The following is a 23,492-nucleotide window of genomic DNA, read 5'->3' as shown; positions in this document are numbered from 1 at the left end:
TCGTGTAATAGCCACTGGAATTGGCTACCAAGTCATTAGTAAACTGGTAAACTTTAGAGGAGCAAAAGTCTTCATAAAACTACAGGTTTCTTCAGAATAGAGGAAGAGATGCAGAGTAGGGAAGAGACGCAATTGCAGTCACCCTCCATAATGATTTATGAGGAAGGCAATTCATGCCACCTCCTGGGAATATAAGAAGATGAAAATAATTGCTCTTTCTGCCCTCAAGAGCCTTACAGTTTAGTTGTTGATATTTATTCTTTTTTAAAAAAAAAGATTTATGAGTTTACTTGAGAGGCAGAGTTACAGACAGAGAGAGGGAGAGACAGTGAGAAAGGTCTTCCATCCGATAGTTCGCTCCCCAAATGGGCACAATGGCTGGAGCTGAGCCAATCTGAAGCCAGGAGCCTGGAGCTTCTTCCAGGTCTCCCATGCAGGTGCAGGGGCCCAGGAACTTGGGCCATCCTCCTGCCTTCCCAGGCCATAGCAGAGAGCTGGATCAGAAGTGGAGCAGCCGGGACTCAAACCAGCACCCATACGGATGCCAGCAGTGCAAGCGGTGTCTTTATCCACTATGCCACAGCACCGGCTCCAATATTTATCCATTTTAAAAAATCATTTAAATGGAGAAATAAAGCAAATCACAGAACACTCTGAATTGTATGAGCTATTTGTTATAACAATAACTATATATGGAGGTTAGTATGCGCGTTTCTGCTTGATTTGACTGATGAAGCAATTACAAAGAGAGGACTTAAGCATTCTTAATACAGTTTACCTGAACTCAGAAAACCTGTTTCCTGGGAGATTTTAGGCATGACCTTATTTTTAGATGAGGAATAAGTAAGGAATGCTAAGCTATAATTATGGGCAACAATCAAATGCTAAGGTCCGCAGAAGCCCAAACACAAAAGAATATCATTATCCTGAGGAGCTATCATGAAACAAACATTAGGTGAGTCTTACTCCAGTGTTGGAGTTTTGCATTAATGGATTTTGACCAAGATGGTTTCATAGGTATCTTCTTCCTTACCCAAGACTTTCAGATGCTTTAGAAATGAACCTTTTAATAGGCGTGTCTCTGGAGACAATTCATTATTCCCTGTAAACTTGATTTTAAAGTTTATGAGTAAGATCAACTGTGCAGGGAGGACAAATAAACAAGAACCTCTTTACTCACACTAAGATCTCACGTATTCAGTTTAGATTGCAAAAGTCCAACCAACTTAGTGATATATAGAAATCAATAGCTTTTTACATTCAGATTTGTATATTGTGGTGTGTGCTATGGTACAATGAGTTAAGCCATCACTTGGGATGCCCACATTGACTGCCAGATCAAGTCCCAACTCTTTCACTTCCAATCCAACTTCCTACTGATGCACTTGGGAGGCAGCAAATGATGGTCCAAGTATTTGGGTTCCTACCCCCGGTGGAAGACCAAAAAGGAGCTCCTAGCTCCTGGCTTTGGCCTGGCCTCAGCCCCAATTGCTGTAGACTTTTGGGGAGTAAACCAGCAGGTGGAAGAAATCTCTCTCTCTCTCTCTCTCTCTCTCTCTCTCTCTCTCTTTCTTTCTTTCTCTCTCTTTCTCCCTCCCTCTCCCCCTCCCCCCCACTTTCCCTCTTCCTGTTCCTCCTCTCCCTCTCCTTCTGAGTCTTTTCCTCTGTGTGGGTGTCACTCTGCATTTCAAATATATAAATAAGTCTAGGGCTGGCACTGTGGTGTAGTCAGTTAAGCCTCTGCCTATGGAGCTGGTATCCCATCTAAGTGCCAGATCATGTCCCGGCTGCTCCTCTTCTGAGCCACCTCTCTACTAATGGCCTGAGAAGCCAATGGAAGATGTCCCAAGTGCTTGAGCCCCTGCCCAGACATGGAAGACCCGTAAGAAGCTCCTGTCCTGGCTTCAGATCAGCCCCATTCTGGCCATTACAGTCATCTGGGGAGTGAACAAATGAATGGAAGACCTTTCTCTCTGACTCTCCTTCTCTCTGTAACTCTGCCGCTCAAATAAATAAATAAATATTAATATATATAAAATAAATTTCTCAAAAATATATTCTATTTACTTTGTGTTTCTATGTGGGTGCAAACTGTTGAAATCTTTACTTAATATATGCTAAACTGATCTTCTGTATAGAAAGAGAATTGAAAATGAATCTTGATGTGAATGGAAGGGGAGACGGAGAGGGAAAGGGGAGGGTTGCGGGTGGGAGGGAAGTTATGGGGGGGGGGGAGCCATTGTAATCCATAAGCTGTACTTTGGAAATTTATATTCATTAAATAAAAGTTAAAAAAAATAAAGTACAAAACAACCTTCCCCCTAAAAAAAAAACCCACAAAAAACAAAACAATCATAAAAAAAAATTCTATTTAAACCAATTGCTAGTTAATGTGAAAAGCTTGCCAATTAGTTATCCAACTGGACTTAATTTAATAAAAGAATAAAGTTCATTTGGAATTAGAATATTTATGTGGAAAACAGTGTTGATCTAGTGTCTCTTTTTGCAGGTTTGATTGCCTTTTGGAAAACATATTTTTTCACTGTGTAACTCTGCCACAGTTTGCGGGACGTTTAACATATTTGGGCATTGCGTGATTAGTACCAAGGCTGACCTCCAACTCTGGCACTTTAACAATGAAAAATACCTTCCCACACATATATACATTTTCATACGCAGTTGCTAACTACTGTTGGATTGTAAGTCACTGCACTCTTCACTAAATCCCCTCTCCCAAAAAAAAAAAAAAAAAAAAAAAAAAGAAAAGAAAAACACAATGACTGGGACAAGGGAAGCATTCAATAAATATCTGTTAAACAGATTAATATAATGTTTGAAAATTTTAGGTTTTTTAGTGAATTAAATTTAATGATACATTAATGTCAGAAACCACATGAAAACTAATTTTAAATACACAATAGAGGGGCAGGCAGTTGGTACAGAAGTAAAGCCACTGATTGGGTTGCCCAAATCTCTTCCTGCTGGAGTACACTCTGGGAGGCAGCATGTGACAATTCAAGTACTTGGGTCCCTGTACCATATGGGAGACCTAGATTGAGTTTTAGGCTCCTCACTTTGGCCTGACCCAGCCCTGGCTGTGAAAGTATTTGGGGTGTGAATCAACAGATGAAGCATCTTGCTGTGTCTCTCTTTTTTGGCCTCTCTGCCTTTCAAGTAAAAACAAAATAGATCTTTTTAAAAAGTTTATTTTATTTATTTGAAAGGCAGAATTACACAGAGGGAGAGGGAGGGAGAGACAGAGAGATCTTCCATCCTCTGGTTCACTCTCAGCATAGCCACAATGGCCAGAGCTGGGCCAGACCAAAGCCAAGAGCCAGGAGCTTCTTCCTGGTCTCCCATGTGCTTGGGCCATCTTCCACTGCATTTCTTCAGTCATTAAGAGGAAGCTGGATTAGAAGTGGAACAGCCAGGACTCAAACCAATGTGCATATGGAATGCTGGTGTTGCAAGCAGCAGTTTTACCCACTATGCTACAATGCTTCCCTGAAAATAGATTTTTATTAAAAAGTTATTTGTTTTTAAAAAAGAAAAGAATAGAGCAATCAGCCTACTAATTTAAAAAGGTTGCTTTTGTTACCATTATTCGTCAAGAAAGATCTCAGCTTCAAATCTGACCCTAAGCCTAAAGTAGATCCCCTCTCAGGATGAGAGCTTGGTAAGTTAAGTGAGAAGTTACAAAGCAGATATAGGGTGGGAATTTAGCCTCCCACTCTAGAGTTTGACTGTGAGTCTGAGCGGTTTGGGGGCTTTGGTGAAGCAGAAGTGAATGAATACTTAACAACAATGTGTTCAAGAATGTGAAGACATGTGTGGGGGTCTTCTAGGATATCTCCACCATGGTTCTTACAGTTTACACAGTTCTGAGTGATATTCATAATGACAGAAACTATTGCTCAAAGCAGAGTCTGGAATACAGAGGCCTGAAATGAGAAGAGCAAGTTGTACAGCTCATTATTTCCATGTCCATGTGTTCCACTCCAAGTATATAGTCAAGGAAGTTCCAGGACCATTCTGCAAATCCTAATTGGGGATAGAGCCCCAAAGGGCCAAAAAGTTTATAAATGAGCCAAGTCACAACACAACTTGAGGCTGAAATCAAGGGGCCAGCGCCATGGCTCACTTGGTTAATCTTCCGCCTGCAGCGCCGGCATCCCATATGGATGCCGGGTTCTAGTCCCGGTTGCTCCTCTTCCAGTCCAGCTCTCTGCTGTGGCCCAGGAAGGCAATGGAGGATGGCCCAAGTGCTTGGGCCCTGCACCTGCATGGGAGACCAGGAGGAAGCATCTAGCTCCTGGCTTTGGATTGGCACAGCACCAGCTGCGGCGGCCATTTGGGAAGTGAACCAATGGAAGGAAGAACTTTCTCTCTGTCTCTCTCTCACACTGTCTGTAACTCTACCTGTCAAATAAAAAAAAAGTACAACTTTTGAATTATAGTGGCTTTCCCCCCATAACCTCCCTCCCACCCACAACCATCCCATCTCCCACTGCTTCTCCCATCCCATTCTTCATCATGATTCATTTTCAATTATCTTTAGATACAGAAGATCAACTTAGTATATACTAAGTAAAGATTTCAACAGACTGCACCCACAAAGACACACAAAGTATAGAGCAGTGTTTGAGTAGTAGTTTCACCATTAATTCTCATAGCACAACACACTAAGGGCAGAGGTCCTACATTGGGGGGGGGGGGAGGTGCACAGTGACTCCTGCTGTTGATTTAACAATTGACACTCTTGTTTATGACGTCAGTAATCACCCAAGGCTCTTGTCATGAGTTGCCAAGGCTATGGAAGCCACCTTGAGTTCACTAACTCTGATCTTATTTAGACAAGGCCATATTCAAAGTAGAAGTTCTCTCCTCCCTTCAGAGAAAGGTACCTCCTTCTTTGATGGCCCGTTCTTTCCACTGGGATCCCACTCACAGAGATCTTTCATTTAGGTCATTTTTTTTTTTTTTGCCACAATGTCTTGGCTTTCCATGCCTGTGAAACTCTCATGGGCTTTTTAGCCGGATCCGAATGCCTTAAGGGCTGATTCTGAGGCCAGAGTGCTGTTTAGGGCATTTGCCATTCTATGAGTCTGCTGTGTATCCTGCTTCCCATGCAGGGTCATTCTCTCCTTTTTAATTTATCAATTATTTGCAGACACTGGTCTTATTTATGTAATCCCTTTGACACTGCCAATTTTTGATCAATTATGAACTAAAACTGATCACTTTAACAAGTTAGATGGCATTGGTACATGCCACCTTGATGGGATTGAATTGGAAAAACAAATATTCTTAAGCACCACTTTCAAAGATTCTAATTCAGTGAGTTCAGTTTAATCAACCATTCTCCCTTGAGAAGACAAATTACTTCTTCAAAGGCTCTGATCAGTACTCAATGCATAACAAGTGTGCAATAACCAGTTGTCAAATAAACTTTAATGATTTAAGTAAAATTATGTGATCTAATAGTTATAATCATTCATCACGTCAAGGAATGTTATTAAGTATCTACATAACATTCCAGGCACTAGCGGTACGGAGGTAAAAGAGATGGACAAGGTCCCTCTACCCATGAGAAGCTTTTGGGAGGATGAGTGAGAAGAAGAAAATATCAGGCAGACCTAAATTCTGTAAGAAATTAGAACCAGAGTGTTAAAGATGGGCTGGGGGGAGGGGTGCTATTTCAAATTATGTAGTTAGCCAAGAACTTTCTGAGGAATTGACATTAAAGCTGAGATTTGTAAAAATAAATAAATAAATAAATAAAATAAAAAATAAAGAGTCAGCTATGAGAAGGGCTATGGAAGTCCACTCTTGTCAAAGGGTACAGTGGCACAGATGCCCTAAGGCTGGAGGCAACTTGGAATTAAATGAAACAGAAGGAAGCTCCTGTTGTAAGAGAGTAGTGAAGAAAGCAGAAAATAGTTTAAGACAGGATTAGAGGGGTAGGCATAGGTCAAGGTGAGGGGTTTGAGTTCTATTCAAACTTTAACAGGAAGCCAAGGGAAGGATTTTAGCAGAGAGGCATGATCTGATACACATTTTGAGATCTTTCAGGTTGCTGAATCAAAATGAAGGTGGGGGGATCTTCTATCTCTTGGATGCACTATGGCTCAGCCAAGAGAGATAGGGGGTGGAATTGAAGAAAATTGGAAGGAATTGAAATATGGCTTCGAGCCACAATAAATAGACACTGATGCATTACGTGGGAAGGTGGGAAGGAGAAAAAAGAATTAAGGTTCTTAGTTCAGTGGTTTGAGTAGATGGTGGTAGCATTAATTGTTGAAAGTGACAAAATCTCACAGAAACAGATTTGAAAGAAAATTAGAAGTCTGACTTTGAACAAGATGAGTTTAAAAAGTGTTAAGCATCCAAATGAAAATGTCAAAGATAGCAGATGGATTTTTAAGTGTAGAGTTATGAGAAACATCAGATGTGGAGATATTTGCATCATCTTGTATTTTGTATAAGACCATAAGATTTCATTTTTTTTTTTTTGCTTATAGATGTGATTAACTTGTTAGTCAAAAAGTATTATTCCTGAAAATTATTTGCTGCTTTTTGGTATATAATAAGGTTGATTTGGATAGCCAAATTATAATTTATTATTTTCTTTTTTTAACTTTTATTTAGCAAATATAAATTTCCAAAGTACAGCTTATGGATTACAATGGCTTTTCCCCCCCATAACTTCCCTCCCAACTCCCACTCCTTCTCCCATTCCATTCACATCAAGATTCATTTTCAATTGTCTTTATATACAGAAGATCAATTTAGTATATATTAAGTCAAGATTTCAACAGTTTGCACCCATGAGAGTATTTTAGGCATGGAAAGCCAAGACACTCTGGCAAAAAAACAAACAAACAAAAAAAAACCTAAATGAAAGATCTCTGTGAGTGAGATCCCAGTAGAAAGAACAGGTCATCGTACAGGATTACAATGGCTTTCCCTGCCCCATAACGTCCCCATTTCATCCCGAGCTCAGCTGGAGGCCTTCCTCTGCCTACTGCTGCACGGTTGGTTAGACGACGGGGTCCCTTTTGTGCAGCGTGTACTTCCAAAATAAAACCTAGACCTTGCTTTTGCAAAAAAAAAAAAAAAAAAGGAAGGAAGGAAGGAAGAAAGAAAGAAAGAGAGAGAGAGAGAGAGAAAGAAAGAAAGAGCCATCAAAGAAAGAGGTACCTTTCTCTCAAAGGAGGAGTGAACCTCCACTTTGACTATGACCTTGTCTAAATAATTGATTATTTTCAATAAAAGACTCCAAAGTGACCAATCCTCTGCAAAACGTCTTTAAAGTTTTAAGATTTATTTATTTATATTATTTGAAAGAAAGATAGGGGAGGGAGGGAAAGAGAGAGAGATATCTTCATCCCTTGATACATTGCCCAAATGCCCACAACATTCAGGACTAGGCCAGGCCAATGCCAGCACCCAGGAAGTCAATCGAGGTCTCTCACATGGATAGCAGGGACCCAAGTACTTGAACCATCACCTGCTGCTTCTCATAATGTGCATTAGTAGGAAGATGGATGAGAAGAGTGGGACCACAAACCTAGGCATTTTGATGTGGGATACGGGCATCCCAAGCAGCATTTCAAACACTGCAATAAATTCCTACATGTACAAAATGTTTTGTACAGCCAAAACATTGTTAAAGGTGTTTTCTAAAAAAAATGGTATGACATTTTTCTACCAAAATGCCAAATTTAAAAAGGATGTCAATATTTAACTGCTAAAATATGTAAATGTCCAATATCCAGTTTTTATTTTTCCTCTATTCCAGAAGAATTCTACTCTTGAGCTCTCATGCAGCTACTGTCAGAAATGTTATCACTCTCCACCAAATGCAACAGCCTGCAGGAGTAGAAGAGAACTTAATTAGAAATTTCCACTTCAAATACAATTTATAACTCGCTCACTCTGAAACATGCTGGAGGGTGTTTAAAAAGTTTAATGCTGAATGGAATGTTTGTTTTTCTCAAGTTGTCAATGAAATACATATCAAGTATGGAATGTGTTTGTTTATTAAATTTTATATGGAAACTCAGAGATTTAGCATGAGGCTCTTTCTAGCTGAAGAAACTCAGGCTTGAGAAGTAGGTGTTTTTAGGATTCCCCTTTTGTACAGCAATACTCTTCTACATCTGGGTCACTAAGGTTACTGACTTTAGGAATATATGTTTTCTAACTGCCTTCAAAACTGCCAATAGCTACTAGACACAGCAAACTCAACATGTCTAGAGCAAAATGCAGTATCCTTTCATCCAAACTCACTTTCCATCTTGTGTTCCCATATAGATTAATGGTGTCACCACACTGCAAGTTGTCTTAAAGTTTCTGGCACCTTTTTGAACTCCCATTTCCAATCTGTCCAACACCATTAATATAATTTAAGCTCTGTTCAGTTCCCAGAAGTATTTGAGAATAACAATGTAGAACCTCCCTCTGTATCCTCTCTAAAGCTCATTCTGCATCTCACCTTCTTAATTTCTTTCCCATTTTCCTGATTCAAATTTTCATCACCTATCATTTGTAGTATTTCAATAGTCACCCATCTGGTTATGCTATCTTTGATCACCTTGCTCTCCCTTGTTTTCTTTCTTTCTTTCTTTTTTTTTTTTTTTTTTTTTGACAGGCAGAGTGGACAGTGAGAGAGAGAGACAGAGAAAGGTCTTCCTTTTGCTGTTGGTTAACCCCCCAGTGGCCGCTGAGGCTGGTGCACTGCGCCAGTGCATCACACTGATCCGAAGCCAGGAGCCAGATGCTTCTCCTGGTCTCCCATGTGGGTGCAGGGCCCAAGGACTTGGGCCATCCTGCACTGCACTCCTGGGCCATATCAGAGAGCTGGACAGGAAGAGGAGCAACCAGGACAGAATCCAGCGCCCCAACTGGGACTAGAACCCAGGGTGCTGGCGCTGCAGGCGGAGGATTAGCCTATTGAGCCGTGGCGCCAGCTGATCACCTTGCTCTTCAACCACATTTCACTATTTCCAGATTATCATCTTCTAAACACAGCCAGATTTTGTTAAATGCTTCCAGGAAACCCTTCTATGGCCACTTTTTTTTTTTACTAGAATATTTTATTTAAAGTATACAAACTTCATGCATTTCATATATACAAATTTAGGAACATAGTAATTCTTCCCATCCTGCCCTCCCTCCCACACATTCCCACCTTTTTTCCTTCCTCTCCTATTATCATTCTTATTTTTTATTAAGATCTATTTTCAATTAATTTAATATGCATACGATTAACCCTACACTAAGTAAAGAGTTCAACAAATAGTATGGAAAAAAAAAAAAAAACTGTTCCTCAACAGTTGAGACAAGGGCTATTCAAAGTCATCCCATCTCTAAGTGTCAATTCCACTTCTATAAATTACCTTTTAGGTACTCTATTAGTTACCTCAGATCAGGGAGAACATATGGTACTTGTCATTTGGTGACTAGCTTATTTTACTAAGTATAATGCTTTCCAGTTTCATCCATTTTGTTGCAAATGATAGGATGTCATTTTTTATTGCTGTGTAGTATTCCATGGTATAAATATCCCACAATTTCTTTATCCAGTCTTCAGTTGACGGACATCTGGGTTGATTCCATACCTTAGCTATTGTGAATTAAGCTGCAATAAACATGGAATGTTTGTCTTTTCATACGCTGATTTCATTTGGATAAATTTTCAGGTCATATGGTTATCTATTTTCAACTTTCTGAGTTATCTCCATACTGTCTTCCACAGTGGCTGGACCAGTTTACATTCTCACCAACAGTGAGTTGGTGTACCTTCCCTCTCCCCCACCCCGCCCCCACCACCAGCATTGTTGTTTGTGATTTCTGTATAAAAGTCATTCTAACTGAGGTGTGGTAAAACCTCATAATGGTTTTGATTTGCATTTCCCTGCTTGCCAGTGATCCTAAACATTTCAGTGTCTGTTGGTCATTTGGATTTCCTCTTTGGAAAAATATCTGTTCAAGTCCTTTGCCCATTTCTTAACTGGATATTTGTTTTGTTGTTGTTGAGTTTCTTGAGCTCTTTATAGATTCTGGGTATTAATCCTTTATCAGTTGAAGTTTGCAAATATTTCTCCCATTCTGTTGGTTGTCTCTTCACTTTCCTGACTGTTTCTTTTGCAGTACAGAAGCTTCTCAATTTGATGTAATCCTATTTGTCAATTTTGACTTTGATTGCCTGTGCTTCTGGGGTCTTTTCTCAGAAGTCTTTGCCTATGCCAGTGTCTTGCAGGGTTTCCCAATGTTCTCTAATAATTTGTTGGTATCAAGTCATAGATTTAGGTCTTCAATCCATTTTGAGTAGATTTTTGTGTAAGGTGTAAGGTAGGGGTCTTGCTTCATACTTTTGCATATGGAAACACAGTTTCCCCAGCACCATTTGTTAAAGAGACTGTCCTTGCTTCAGGGATTGATTTTAGCTCCTTTGTCAAAGATAAGTTGGTTGTAGATGTGTGGATTGATTTCTGGAGTTTCTATTCTGTTCCATTGATCTACCCATCAAGCCAGTACCAAGCTTTTTTGATTATAATTGCCCTGTAGTATGTCTTAAAATGTGATAGTGTGATGCCTCTGGCTTTGTTTTTGTTGTACAAGATTGCTTTAGCTGTACAGCATCTCCTGTGTTTCCATATGAATTTCAGCACCATTTTTTCCAGATCTGAGAAGAATGTCATTGGTATTTTGATTGGGATTGCATTAAATCTGTAAATTGCTTGTGATAATATGGTCATTTTGATTATATTGATTCTTCTAATCCATGAATATGGAAGATTTTTCCATCTGTTGTGTTTTCAATTTTATGTTTAATATTTTGTAATTTTCATCATGGAGACTTTTTTTTTTTTTTTGACAGGCAGAGTGGACAGTGAGAGAGACAGAGAGAAAGGTCTTCCTTTTGCCGTTGGTTCACCCTCCAACGGCCGCTGCGGCCGGCGCGCTGCGGCCGGCGCACCGCGCTGATCCGATGGCAGGAGCCAGGAGCCAGGTGCTTTTCCTGGTCTCCCATGGGGTGCAGGGCCCAAGCACCTGGGCCATCCTCCACTGCAGAGGATGGCCTGGAAGAGGGGCAACCGGGACAGAATCTGGCGCCCCAACCGGGACTAGAACCCGGTGTGCCGGCGCCGCTAGGCGGAGGATTAGCCTAGTGAGCAGCGGCGCCGGCCGCATCATGGAGACTTTTTATGTCATTGTTTAAATTTATCCCAAGGTATTTGATTTTTTTTTAGCTATTGTGAATGAAATTTTTTTAGAAGTTCTTTCTCAGACATGGCATTGTCTGTGTATATAAAGGCTATTTTTTTGTGTGTTAATTTTTTATCCTGCCATTTTACCAAACTCTTTTATGAGTTTCAATAGTCTCTTAGTGGAGCTTTTTGATCCTCTTTGTACAGAATCATATCATCAGCAAATAGGGATAGTTTGACTTCCTCCTTCCCAATTTGTATCCCTTTGATTTCTTTTTCTTGCCTAATGGCTCTGTATGGCCACTTGCTGACAAAACTTCTTAACCTGGCATTCATGAACCACTTCTGCTGGAAACATTTCTCCCTTCTCTTCTTCATACTCCATGCCAGGCATCCCAAACTGCTCACAATTCAAGACCATGTGGGATATTTATAATTTCCTTGCTTTCCTCATAAGTATATTATTATAAGAATCACTTAACATATGTGAATGTTTTTGTTATATTTGTTTATGTCTCACCTTGTTCAGTAAAATACATGAGGTGGGAAAAGCGTTTACTAATTGTAAAAACACTTTTGAGATATTATCTTTATGCCATGGAATTCATTGAAGTAATAACCACAGGGGACTCTAAAGTTGGTGGGCCTAGCACCTTCATTTTCCAGAGTAGCTTATTGACTATTCTGAGTAAATTGGTGGCAATGGAACTCAAATTTTTACTTCACTGCATCACTTCACTTTAGGAAAATGAAAATAGATTTTTTTTCCTCTTGAGACAGGATGGAGGCCTTCTACATTTGTTTAATATGTAAGTAATGCATCTTCTCATATTTCTATCTGTAGTCTTTCTAAATAAAATAGAAATAGTTTATATTCTGCCCCAGTTTCTTTCTTGATCCTCACCCCCATGCACATTCCACCCAGATTTCCAACTGTGAAATAATTTGTTTGAAACAGTCCCCTGTGTTCTATACTTGATTAGTTTTAATTGAAATCTTATGTCAATTATCTAACCCTTTCCCACTGGGTCAGCCCTTTGTATTTTTTCACAATTAGTAATTCGTTAAATTTGTACTTCTTGCCTACTGTAACTCCAAAGCAATCTTCTACCAAATCTATTTGGTCTTATTGTTGCTAATAAAAGCCATTTTAAAGTCCCAGTTTCGTAGATGATTGAGATACCATAATAAAAATAGCATTTACTGAATACTTATATGTGCAAGTAATTTGTGTTATCTCTAACTATACACACAGCAACCTAGCTAAACAAGAGTCATTATTTTCTCGTGCATGTGACAAAATTGAAGCTCAAAGAGATTAAGTAACTTACAACAGGTAGTTGACATGGACTGTGATGCAAAACTTCACAAGCCTTGGTGCTGCCTTCTGAGAAGTATCTCGAGGGGTCAATCCAACCTCAGGGTCTTGTATTAGGGCTGGCAATAAGCACATGCTTCTGGCATATTCCCTGCATTTTCTCTAGGTATAAGCATTCTTGGGGTATAGAATGATGGTAAAATAACATTATTCAACTTTCAACTAAAGATGGCTCCCCATTGCAGTCAAGATAAATTCCAATTCATTAAAATTTCAATCATGCCCTGTATCACCACATCTCTGAGAGATAATACCATGTCATGTTCAGGAATGCACACTCAAACCAGACTGCCTGAGTTTAATTCCTGGCTTTGCAACATATTAACAATATAACCTTGGTCAGATCAATCTGTGCCACTATTTCTGCCTCTGTAAAACAGAGATTGTGTTCTTAGTTCACAGAGATGTTACAAGAGTTAAGAGAATTTTTAATAAAAAACTTTTATTTAATAAATATAAACTTCATAAATACAACTTTTGAATTGTAACAATTGTTCCCCCCATACCCACCCTCCCATCCGCAAACCATCCTGTCTCCTACTCCCTCTCCCATCCCATTCTTCATTAAGTTTCATCTTAATTATCTTTATATACAGAAAATCAACTCTAAACTAAGTAAAGACTTCAACAGTTCGCACCCACACAGACACACAAAGTATAAAGTACTGTTTGAAGATTAGTTTTATCGTTAATTCTCATAGTACAACACACTAAGGGCAGAGGTCCTACATGGGGGGGGGGGCAGGTGCACAGTGACTCCCGCTGTTGATTTAACAATTGACACTCTTATTCATGGTGTCAGTAATAACCTGAGGCTCTTGTCATGAGCTGCCAAGGCCATGGAAGCCTCTTGAGTTCACAAACTCTACCCTTTTTAGACAAGGCCATAGTCAAAGTAGAAGTTCTCTCCTCCCTTCGGAGAAAGGTACCTCCTTCTTTGATGGCCCCTTCTTTTCGCCAGGATCTCACTCACAGAGATCTTTCATTTAGGTTACTTTTTGCCACAGCATCTTGGCTTTCCATGCCTTAAATTCTCTCATGGGCTTTTTAGCGGGATCCAAATGCCTTAAGGGCTGATTCTGAGGCCAGAGTGCTGTTCAGGGCATTTCTCATTCTACGAGTCTGCTGTGTGTCCTGCTTCCAACATTGGATCTTTCTAAGAGAATTTATATACATGAAATGCTTAGAACAATGCCTGGCACATAGTAAATACCATGTACATGTCAGCCATCACCATCACCATCATCACTGTCATCATTGCCCTTACCAACTTCATTTTCTTGCCTCATCTCTCACCTCTTTACCACACTTTTTCTTCCCATATCTGTCCTTCAGTGACAATTATTTTTTCTACTCTATGGATCCTCTCTCACCTCCAGATCTTTATATGTGCCTCAATCTATGCCTGGAATACTCTTGTTACTCCTCTGCTTCCCCCTTTCTCCTCAGCACTCCTCACCTGGTTAACTCACTCAGAGCTTGTCTCAATGTCACTTCCTCCAGAAAACCTTCTCATACCTCCTCATCTCTAGGTAAGGTTCCTTGCTCTGTTGCAAAGCCATTCTATCTTTTCCTAACATAGTACTTCCCAACCATTGCTTAATTATGTAATTACCTGTCATTGTCCTCCACTGAACAACAAATTGCTGGATAGTGACTAGTGTCACTCTGCTTTGAATCTTCCCTTAAACAGAAAGGAAAGCAACTAAAATGGATATTTTAAAGAAACCAAATATATATCAATGTTGTGTTTAGTTCTCTGACCTACACCAAACACACAATTAAAGATAGCCTTGGCAGCTCATGACAAGAGCCTCAGGTGATTACTGACACCATGAATAAGAGTGTCAATTGTTAAATCAACAACAGGAGTCACTGTGCACTTACTCCCCATGTAGGATCTCTGTCCTTAATGTGATGTACTGTGTGAATTAATGGTATAACTAGTACTCAAACAGTACTTTATACTTTGTGTGTCTGTGTGGGTGCAGTCTGTTGAAATCTTTACTTAGTATATACTAAATTGACCTTCTGTATCTAAAGATAATTGAAAATGAAATTCTTCTTGATGAAGAATGGGATGAGAGAGGGAGTGGGAGATAGGATGGTTGTGGGTTGAAGGGAGGGAGGTTACGGGGGAAAAAGCTGCTATAATCCAAATGTTGCACTTTGGAAATTTATATTTATTAAATAAAAGTTAAAAAAAAAGATAATGGTAATATAGCAAGTGTCTAGGTACCATACTTAACCTCACATGCATGGAGTTTTCAATGAAGTAATAAATGATATCTTGATGCTAGAAATAACACTCATAAGAGACATCTAAAAAATGAAATGGACACCCTAGGGAAGGTTGAAGTTCCCTGTCATTGGAAATATGCAAGCAAGACCAAATGGTCCTTTGCCAAAAATGATCTGGAGGAAGGAAGAACGGGGAAAAGAGCTGAATCCCTTAGCCTGAGAAACATGAAATTGTTTTCAAATATTAGAAGGAGGATCATATAAAGAAGAAACAATGTTGTCCTGTGAACCATCACAGAGCAGACTGAACTACGAGGTAGAAAGTACCAGAAAGATTCAACATAAAAACCTATTTTTAAGCACTGGAGCTGAGCCCAGTTGTGGATTTCCTAGAGATAAGTTCTTTATGAAGCCAGTGTCACATAAAGGTTAAATGATGAAGTGCCTGAGATAATGTAGTGAGGGTATATTTTTCATTCATTCACTTGCATATTCACTCACTTCTTCAGTTATTATACATCTACCATTTGCCAGGCACTATGTGAGGATCACAAGTCCCAAAAGGACAAGCTCCTACTTTTAAGGAACCCACAAATAAGCAAGGTCAGTTTTTTCGCATAGAAATAGTCCAGTGTTAAAGTATGTACAACTATTATAAAAGTGTAAAAGGATAGAAAATCATATATTATTCATAGCAGTACAAATTAGTGCCACATTTTTAAGGCCTTTGGCAAAGGCTATCAAAATTCACCACTCATATTAAACAACTTGTTAATTGATATTTATTAAAGCATTGTTTATAATAGTAAATACTGAAGCAACCTAATAGTGCCTTAACTGCACATAATAACTAATAATTAATATTATTTATTAACATTAAATAATAGAAAATTTCATAATTTTAAAGAGTCAGAGAAATATGTAAATACATGTGAACTAAGAAAACACAGTTTGATATATTAAGAAGTATAAAAATATCCAATTATTGAATATGACCTTATTTGTGCAGAATTTTATTATTCATATGTTTTGTAAACTAGCTGGTATTCATAACAAAAATAATTAGTAGTATATAAAAGAAGTAATCAATATTACTATTTCTGGAGAGAATAATAAGAGGTAGGGAGAATTTTTTTTGAAGATTTATTTATATATTGGAAAGTCAGAGTTACACAGAGAGAGGAGAAGCGGAGAGAAAGAGAGAGGTCTTCCATCCAATGGTCCAGTCCCCAGTTGGCTGCAATGGCTGGAGCTGAGCCGATCCAAAGCCAGCAGCCAAGAGCTTCTTCCGGGTCTCCCACATGGGTGCAGGGGCCAAGGATTGTTCCATCTTCTGCTGCTTTCCCAGGCTATAGCAGAGAGCTGGATGGGAAGTGGAGCAGCCAGGTTTCAAAGTGGTTTCCATATGGGATGCCAGCGCTTCAGGCCAGTGTGTTAACCCGCTACACCACAGCACTGGCCTGGAGAATTTTTTTATTTTTAAAGTAATTTATGTTATTATTTGAAAGGCAGAGTGACAGAGAAAGTGAGAGACAGAGAGAGAAATATCTTCCATCTGCTGGTTCCTTTTCCAAATGGCTGCAATAGCTGGGGCTGGTCCAGGTTGAAGTCAGGAGTCAAGAACCTCATCCAGGTCTCCCACACACACAATAGGACCCATCTTCTGCTGCCTTCCCAGGTGCCTTAGCTGAGAGCTGGATGGGAAGGGGAGTACCCGGGACTTGATGCAGCACTCTGATATGGGATACTGGTGTTGCAGGCAGTAGATTAACCCACTGTGCCACAGTGCCAGCCCTGAAAAATTATTTTTAAAGATTTTATTTTATTTATTTGAAAGAAAGTTACGGAGAGAGGTAGTGACAGAGAGAGAGGTCTTCCATCCGCTGGTTCACTACCCAGATGGCCGCAATGGCCAGAGCTGTACCAATCTGAAGCCAGGAGCCAGGAGCTTCTTCCTGGTCTCCCATGTGGGTACAGGGGCCCAACGACTTGGGCCATCTTCTACTGCTTTCCCAGGCCATAGCAGATAGTTGGATCAGAAGAGGAGCAGCTGGGACTAGAACTGGCGCCCATATGGGATGCCGGTGCTTCAGACCAGGGCACTAGCCCGCTGCGCCACAGTGCCAGCCCCAAAATTTTTTATTTTTTTGCTTTTTAATACCTCTTTATTTTTCATATATGTGCATTAACTATATAAATTACTTCTATTTTATATCAAATCTGGAAAATGGCCTGTTTACATTTTTTTTCTTTGTTTCTGATTATTTAATAAATAAATGTCATTTTTACAATGTATAATAGCAAATTAAAAGAAACAATACACATATACCCTTTGAAATAGGAAGTCTATTTCCAGGGAATTTATTCATCAGAAACATTTACATGAGTGTTTTACTAGGAAGAAACCAGAAACAACCTTTAACCATGTCAATAGGGATCTCATGAAAAATGCTGGCACAATCATACTAAGGAATACTAGGCTTTCATAAAAAAGTAAAATAATATGATGAATTCGAAAGATGTCCAAGATACGCTGTTGAAATAAAAGTAAAAGCAAATTGTAGGATTGTATGTATGATGTGATCTTTAAACTAAAAGGTAGTAGTATATTAATGTGTATATGCACAAAGAGCAATAGAAATAGTCATATTTGCATGTACATATAGTGAATTTTCTTAAAGGATACATAAAAGTGATTCCTCTGAGGAAATGGAGGTAGTGATTGGGACTTTTACCTCTTCCTTTGATAGCTTTCTAAAACAGAATTTAATTACCATGATCATGGTTTTTCAATAAAAATTAGGTCTAAATAATTGATAAGAGAAGGTATTATTTGGCATATAAAGTTTATGTGCTTCTCTTTTCTGTGGGCAGGGACCTGGGTGAAATTATCTTTCCTGTCTCTTCTGACTATTGAAAATCACACTTTAGTCTCACCAATACCCTAGATAGTCTGAGAAGATTCTCACCTACCAAGGAGTAGACGAATAGAACTAGAAGTTTACAGCTTAATGGGGTTATAGACTCAAATAATCTAATAGTCCCCTCCCTCTGAGGTAGAAGAAAATTGAATCTCAGATAAAAATGTCTGATAGTCAGCTAGTGAGTGGCACAGCCAGGTCAAGCCTAGCTCAACAGACTTTCTAGTGATACTGTGCAATCCAAAACTTTCAGTAAGGGGTTCACAAGAACAGAAAGCCAGGGAGGGAAGAGGCAAGGAAAATTAGACAATGAGTAAGGAGACTGGGACAAGGTATTGTGAGAGGACAAGGTACACAGTTGAAAATTACAGATGCTCCAAGCCCAACAGGAAAACAAGTAAGGTAATAACCCCTCCTCAGTCTATCCCTGGAGTATCATTACCAAAGAGGACTGTTAAGGTTATACATTTTACATATAGAAAGCTGATCAGCTCCTTTATTCTTCTTTAATGGGCCATACTAGCCTTCCTTGTAAATAAAAGGTAGCAGAATTATTGTGCACTCGCTTCAACTAAAAATATTTCTAAGAGACTTGTCTTGTTCACTTTTATTTTCCACCCACTGTTCTGCTTCTGAGATAGACACAAAGCCCTGTCATTGGAGAGCACTTAGTAATTATATCGTGTTGACTTAGCCTGAATTGATTCAAGAAAGATTTTATCTTTAGCTTCTCATTAAATGTGACTTAAGAGTGATTTTTTACCCTAGCAGAGTTTTGGGCTTGTTATTTAGATGCTCTGGTTTTCTTCCAATATGGGCTCCAAAATGGGAGTTAGCAACGGCAAAATAAACTCCAGACACTCTTTATTTCATTTTGTCAGAATTCATTCTGGAACTCTGCATGAAAAATGGGGCACTCAAGTTTATTTTGGAACAAGGCTCAGGGCTGTCTAACCATGCTCAGTATGACAAGACTAAGCAATGGACCAAAAAGGGGGATTTGGCAGCCATCCAGCCCCATTTCATACCGTCTCCCCAGAACCTCATCTGAATATATTAATCTGTCAACACATACTTGTCTATGTACATTTACATGTGTCTCTCTTCATTATCCTGTTTTACCTCTAATTTTGAAGGCTCCTGTCTACCCCAGAAATCTAGGAAATTCACAGGGGCATATTAAATGCACATACTAAAATCCTAGTGGATGCAGGGGAGACAAAAATGTTTCCAACCCAGTCAGACCATGGCACACACACCGCAAGATGAAATTCCACATCTCTGCCAACTGAGTTAACAAGAACATAGAGCTTGTTAAGTTAACAAATATCCGAGTAGAATATGAAGGGTTTTGAAGGATGTGGCATAATCATAGGTAGCCTCTCAGTTTTGGGAAACCTTTTTCTTTATCCGAATACAAGTAATGAGATGTGGGCATTGGCCTAGAGATTAAGATGCTGAGGTTAAGATGCTCCTATATGGGAATGCTGGATCCTGACTCCCACTTCCTGCTGATGCATCAGTGATGGTTCAAGTCACTGACTTCTGCTACTCACATGGGAGACCTGGGCTGAGTTCCTAGCTCCCAGCGTTAGCCACAGGACTTTTCAGGCATTTGGAGAGTGAACCAGTGGATTGACTGACACTCCACCATCCTCCCTCACTTTCTCTCTTTCCTCTTTACCTGCAGTAAATGTCTATTTATCACAATGTATAAAAACATCACTGTAATAAAATAATGCAGCTATTATGCTTTATGAAATAACAAAAGTTTGTGACATGCTTTCTTTCAGGTGAATGGCATTGACCTTCGTGGAGCATCCCATGAACAGGCAGCTGCTGCACTAAAGGGAGCTGGGCAGACGGTGACAATTATAGCACAATATCAACCTGAAGGTTAGTCATAACCCAAACTTTTAATGTTCTGATGTGTCTCTGTGAATGTAGGCCCACACTACTGACCACCTGTGATAACCAGAGTCATCATCAATAATTTTTTTAAAATGACCCATATGGTGAAAAATTAATGGTTCATGTACAAAGAGCATGAGATTTTGTTACTTCTAATTTTCTAGGGAAATATTAGGCATTTAGAAAGGTCTATATGAAAAATATGAATCATTAGATACTTCAAATTAAAAAAAGAAAAATGTAAATTTAAGTAAACATCATAAACATCAGCCATCATTAGCTTTATTTCATTTATATTCTTATCTGGTATATATTTTTAGTCTCCAATGGATACTGTAAAAATAGTTAAGACCTAGAAAGCAAGGGGGAGAGACTTCACCTACAGAAATAGACCGTGATCAGTAGACCATAGTCTCTCCTTGCAGCATTAACTTAATTCTCATTAACACTAACATCACTTTTGCATGTCCTTGAGGGTGATTTTATTTTTCCATTTCTCCTATACTATTTCTTGTTTGTAATGAATCACTGTAAACCCTGAGACTTGGTATGATATTATAAATTAGATTAGCCAACTGAAACTTCACAAAGTATCTTAAATTGAATTTGCTGTTCCCTGCTCTTTGGTTTATTTAAGAATGAAACTCAATGAGACAACTGGGATGTTACCTAGTATATGTTTGATTTCTTAGCAAATTCATATATAGATTATTCCTAATAAAACATAATTAAACACACTACTGTGGGCTAGATCTTGGACAAAAAAATATATTTTTTTTAAAGAGGAAGATGATATTTGTCTTCAAGAAAGGCAGTTGATTGGTTTTGGTCAAGAAAGGTAATTAATTGCATAATAAAGGAAAAGCATCTGTGCCTATGGGTAAGAAGAAGAGCTCCTTTGGCTTTTTCCAGTGATTGTTAACATCGATTGGTCTTTTGTTTGGGAGACTGAGGTTTGTGTCTTGCCTGGGACAGCTTAGGTTTTACCATTAATGGTGGACAGTCACATATTCTGTAAAAGAATGAAGAAAACACTTTTTCCATGTGTGTTTTAGTATTTTACCTTCACTTATGTCTGGCTTAAGAATTAGAATTTGAAATTAAGTTATTCAAATTTGTTTATAAATCCTGTCTCCTATTGAGCTAAGAGATTACTACAGCACCCAAGGAACATAATCTTCCCAGATGGTTTTGGAAAGCCTTTCTACGTCTTAAATATAGGCAGACTTGTCTTCCAACAGGAATAAGTGGCTCCAAAAGTACCTATTATAAAAAAAGAAAATAAAAAGATCTGAGCACAATTTGATTAACAAATTCTCCTTCATATAAGCATTTCTTTTTTATAGCAATCTTCCATTTTCTTGATGGCTGTTTTCTTTCAAACTCAAAATCTGAACCTCCTGACACATGACATAGATGTCCCTGGTTATTTTCTTATTAATGGAAATTTCATCTCAAATAATTGTGCTGACTGACAAGATGGTTGGAGCCATAGTTATACCAATTAGAAACTCTTGATGGTGGTAAAATGTTCAGATAATCTCAAATAGAATGATTTCAATCTTTAAGGATTACAGTAAAGAACAAGCATGTCCCAGTTCTATCAGTATAAATTTTCCTCTTTCCCTAGAGCTTCTTTACAGTGTGTTTTCCTTTAAACAAAATACTTAATTTGGTAATATACTGTACTTTTTGAAGATGAATGTTCAAAGTCTGTTTTATAAATTAAATAAATTGATTTTTTACATTGACTTTTGAAGTACTTCTAAGGAAATCTACAAATAACAAGCTTTTTTCAAAATGCCAAAGTACATATTGGATACACAGAATGACTTCCCCATTTTAATATTCTAACTATATCTAATTTATCTCAGCTTTCAATCAGTTGGAAATATAGCGGCAACATAAAGCAAGCAATTTTATTCTGGTCTTCCATACTTTACATATAAGCAGACTTTAACTATTGTTCAGAATGGAGATTGACTGGCTTATTATTTTGTACATTTAGGGGCATTTAAGAAATAATGAGCAATTTACCTTTAAAATAACAATTGAAATGAGGAATGTTCCATGAAATTCTGTGAGGAAATTCTCACCACATAACCTTCATTTGCATGGGTATTGTGAGATGTCCAGCCCTTTTGACAACACTAGAAGATGATTTTGACGTGTTTTTTAATCACATTCAAATTCTTTATCAGGTGTATTCTAAATATCCTGTCATTATTACTAGATATTCAGAAAAATCTGCCATCTATCCCAAGTATTATAGCATAGTCTTTGTCTTCAAGGATGTTTTTATCTTACTGAGGAGGAAGGATCTTTATTTAACAGAGATCAGTTCCTGATGGCATATGATCAAATTGTATGATAATGGCACTGTCTCTAAGAATTATGGAATATGAGAGATAGGATAACCTATAGGGACCCAAACAGTACAAAAAATACTTAATAGAAATGTGAGAACAGAGTTAGTCCTTTTAAAATGGACTCTATTTCTACACTGGGGAAGAAGGAGAAAGACAATTTTGCTAGCCTACAAATCTGTGAGCTGCATGAACACAGACACCATACCTATATTTTGTTCATTGATCTATCTATCATATGTTAATTGGTATTTCTTAAAGAATTGTGGAGGTAATGGGTGAAAGCTCGCCATTCCTCAGTATTTGAGTTTCCACTTGAAAATTGAAAGGATTCTTCATTTGTACTTACTTGGGACTTTTCATTTTTGTTTCAAAGACAGAAAACAATTGCCAAAGAAATGTGTGTTGCAAAATATAAAAGCATTTCCAACTATGTTTTTCAGACTGCTTAGCACATTTTTTGAAATAAATAATTTATAACTTATAATTATCATAATGCAGAGTAAATGTCTGGCAAATTTCACTCCCCAAAGCAAAACCAAAGTTACTAAGCCCACTTCTGCTTAAAATGAGTTTGGTCCCAGTTATCAGAATTATTCTATTCATCATCAATCTTATTCAATGTATAGTCCAAAGTAATTGAATTGAAGTAAATTTAAAGAATTGTCTACAAGCAATATTTCTCTCCAGTGATGTGATTATGACTCATTTTTTAAATTAACAGATAAAATTATGTGTATTTATGGTGTATAACAAGATAATTTCTAAAATATGTACATTGTAGACTAGTTAAGTCTACCTAATTAATATATGTTACCTCACATAGTTGTCACTTTGTAGTGAAAACACTTAACTTTCACACTACTAGTATTTTGCAAAAATACAATATGCTGTCATTAACCATAGTCAGACTGTAAAGTAGCTCTCTGAAACTTATCCCTTCTACCTAAAATTTTGTAGCCTGTGGCAAACATTAGCCTACCTACTTTGTTATCCTAACTACCCCCCACCCTGCCCCAGCCTCTGTCAACCACCATTTTATTTTCTATTTCCATGAGCTCAAATTTTTAGATTTCATATGTGAATGAGATCATGCAATGTTTGAGTTTCTGTGCCTGGTCTACTGCATTTAACGTAATATCCTCCCAGTTCATCCTTGTTGTGCGTGGTAGGATTTCCTTCTGTATTATGGCTGTCATTAAAAAAAATCACAGTATTCCATGTGATATATTTTTACCATCTTGTAAAATTCAATTTGCATCTTTGAAATTACTTTGAAATTAGCATGCTATGTTAATAAGAAAATAAGTTATTTGCTTTGTTTTTAAAGGATCATATAAAGATACTTCAGATATAATTCCATTTAAGCAAGATGAAATGTTAATTCTTGGCAAAAACTTTAATTACCCAATTTCAGTTAAGGAAGTTGCTCCAACAGCATTTCACTGAAGGAAGTATA

The 23,492-nt window shown here is 38.1% G+C and overlaps 1 protein-coding gene across 27 annotated transcripts in view; it reads left to right on the top strand.

The window, feature by feature from the left end:
* Positions 1 to 23,492, top strand: part of DLG2 (discs large MAGUK scaffold protein 2) — a 2,256,157-nt gene that overhangs the window by 1,880,127 nt on the left and 352,538 nt on the right. For all 27 annotated transcript variants that reach the window (XM_051821188.2, XM_051821179.2, XM_051821160.2 and 24 more), the window contains one exon: positions 19,550 to 19,652. In XM_051821188.2, coding sequence (XP_051677148.1) covers positions 19,550 to 19,652 — 103 coding nt within the window. The remainder of the gene's footprint in view (positions 1 to 19,549; positions 19,653 to 23,492) is intronic.

This window comes from Oryctolagus cuniculus, chromosome 1, assembly GCF_964237555.1.
Source record: "Oryctolagus cuniculus chromosome 1, mOryCun1.1, whole genome shotgun sequence".
NCBI lineage: Eukaryota > Metazoa > Chordata > Mammalia > Lagomorpha > Leporidae > Oryctolagus > Oryctolagus cuniculus.
The sequence above is the reverse complement of the archived record's forward strand: the minus strand, read 5'-3'. Positions and strand labels throughout refer to the sequence as shown.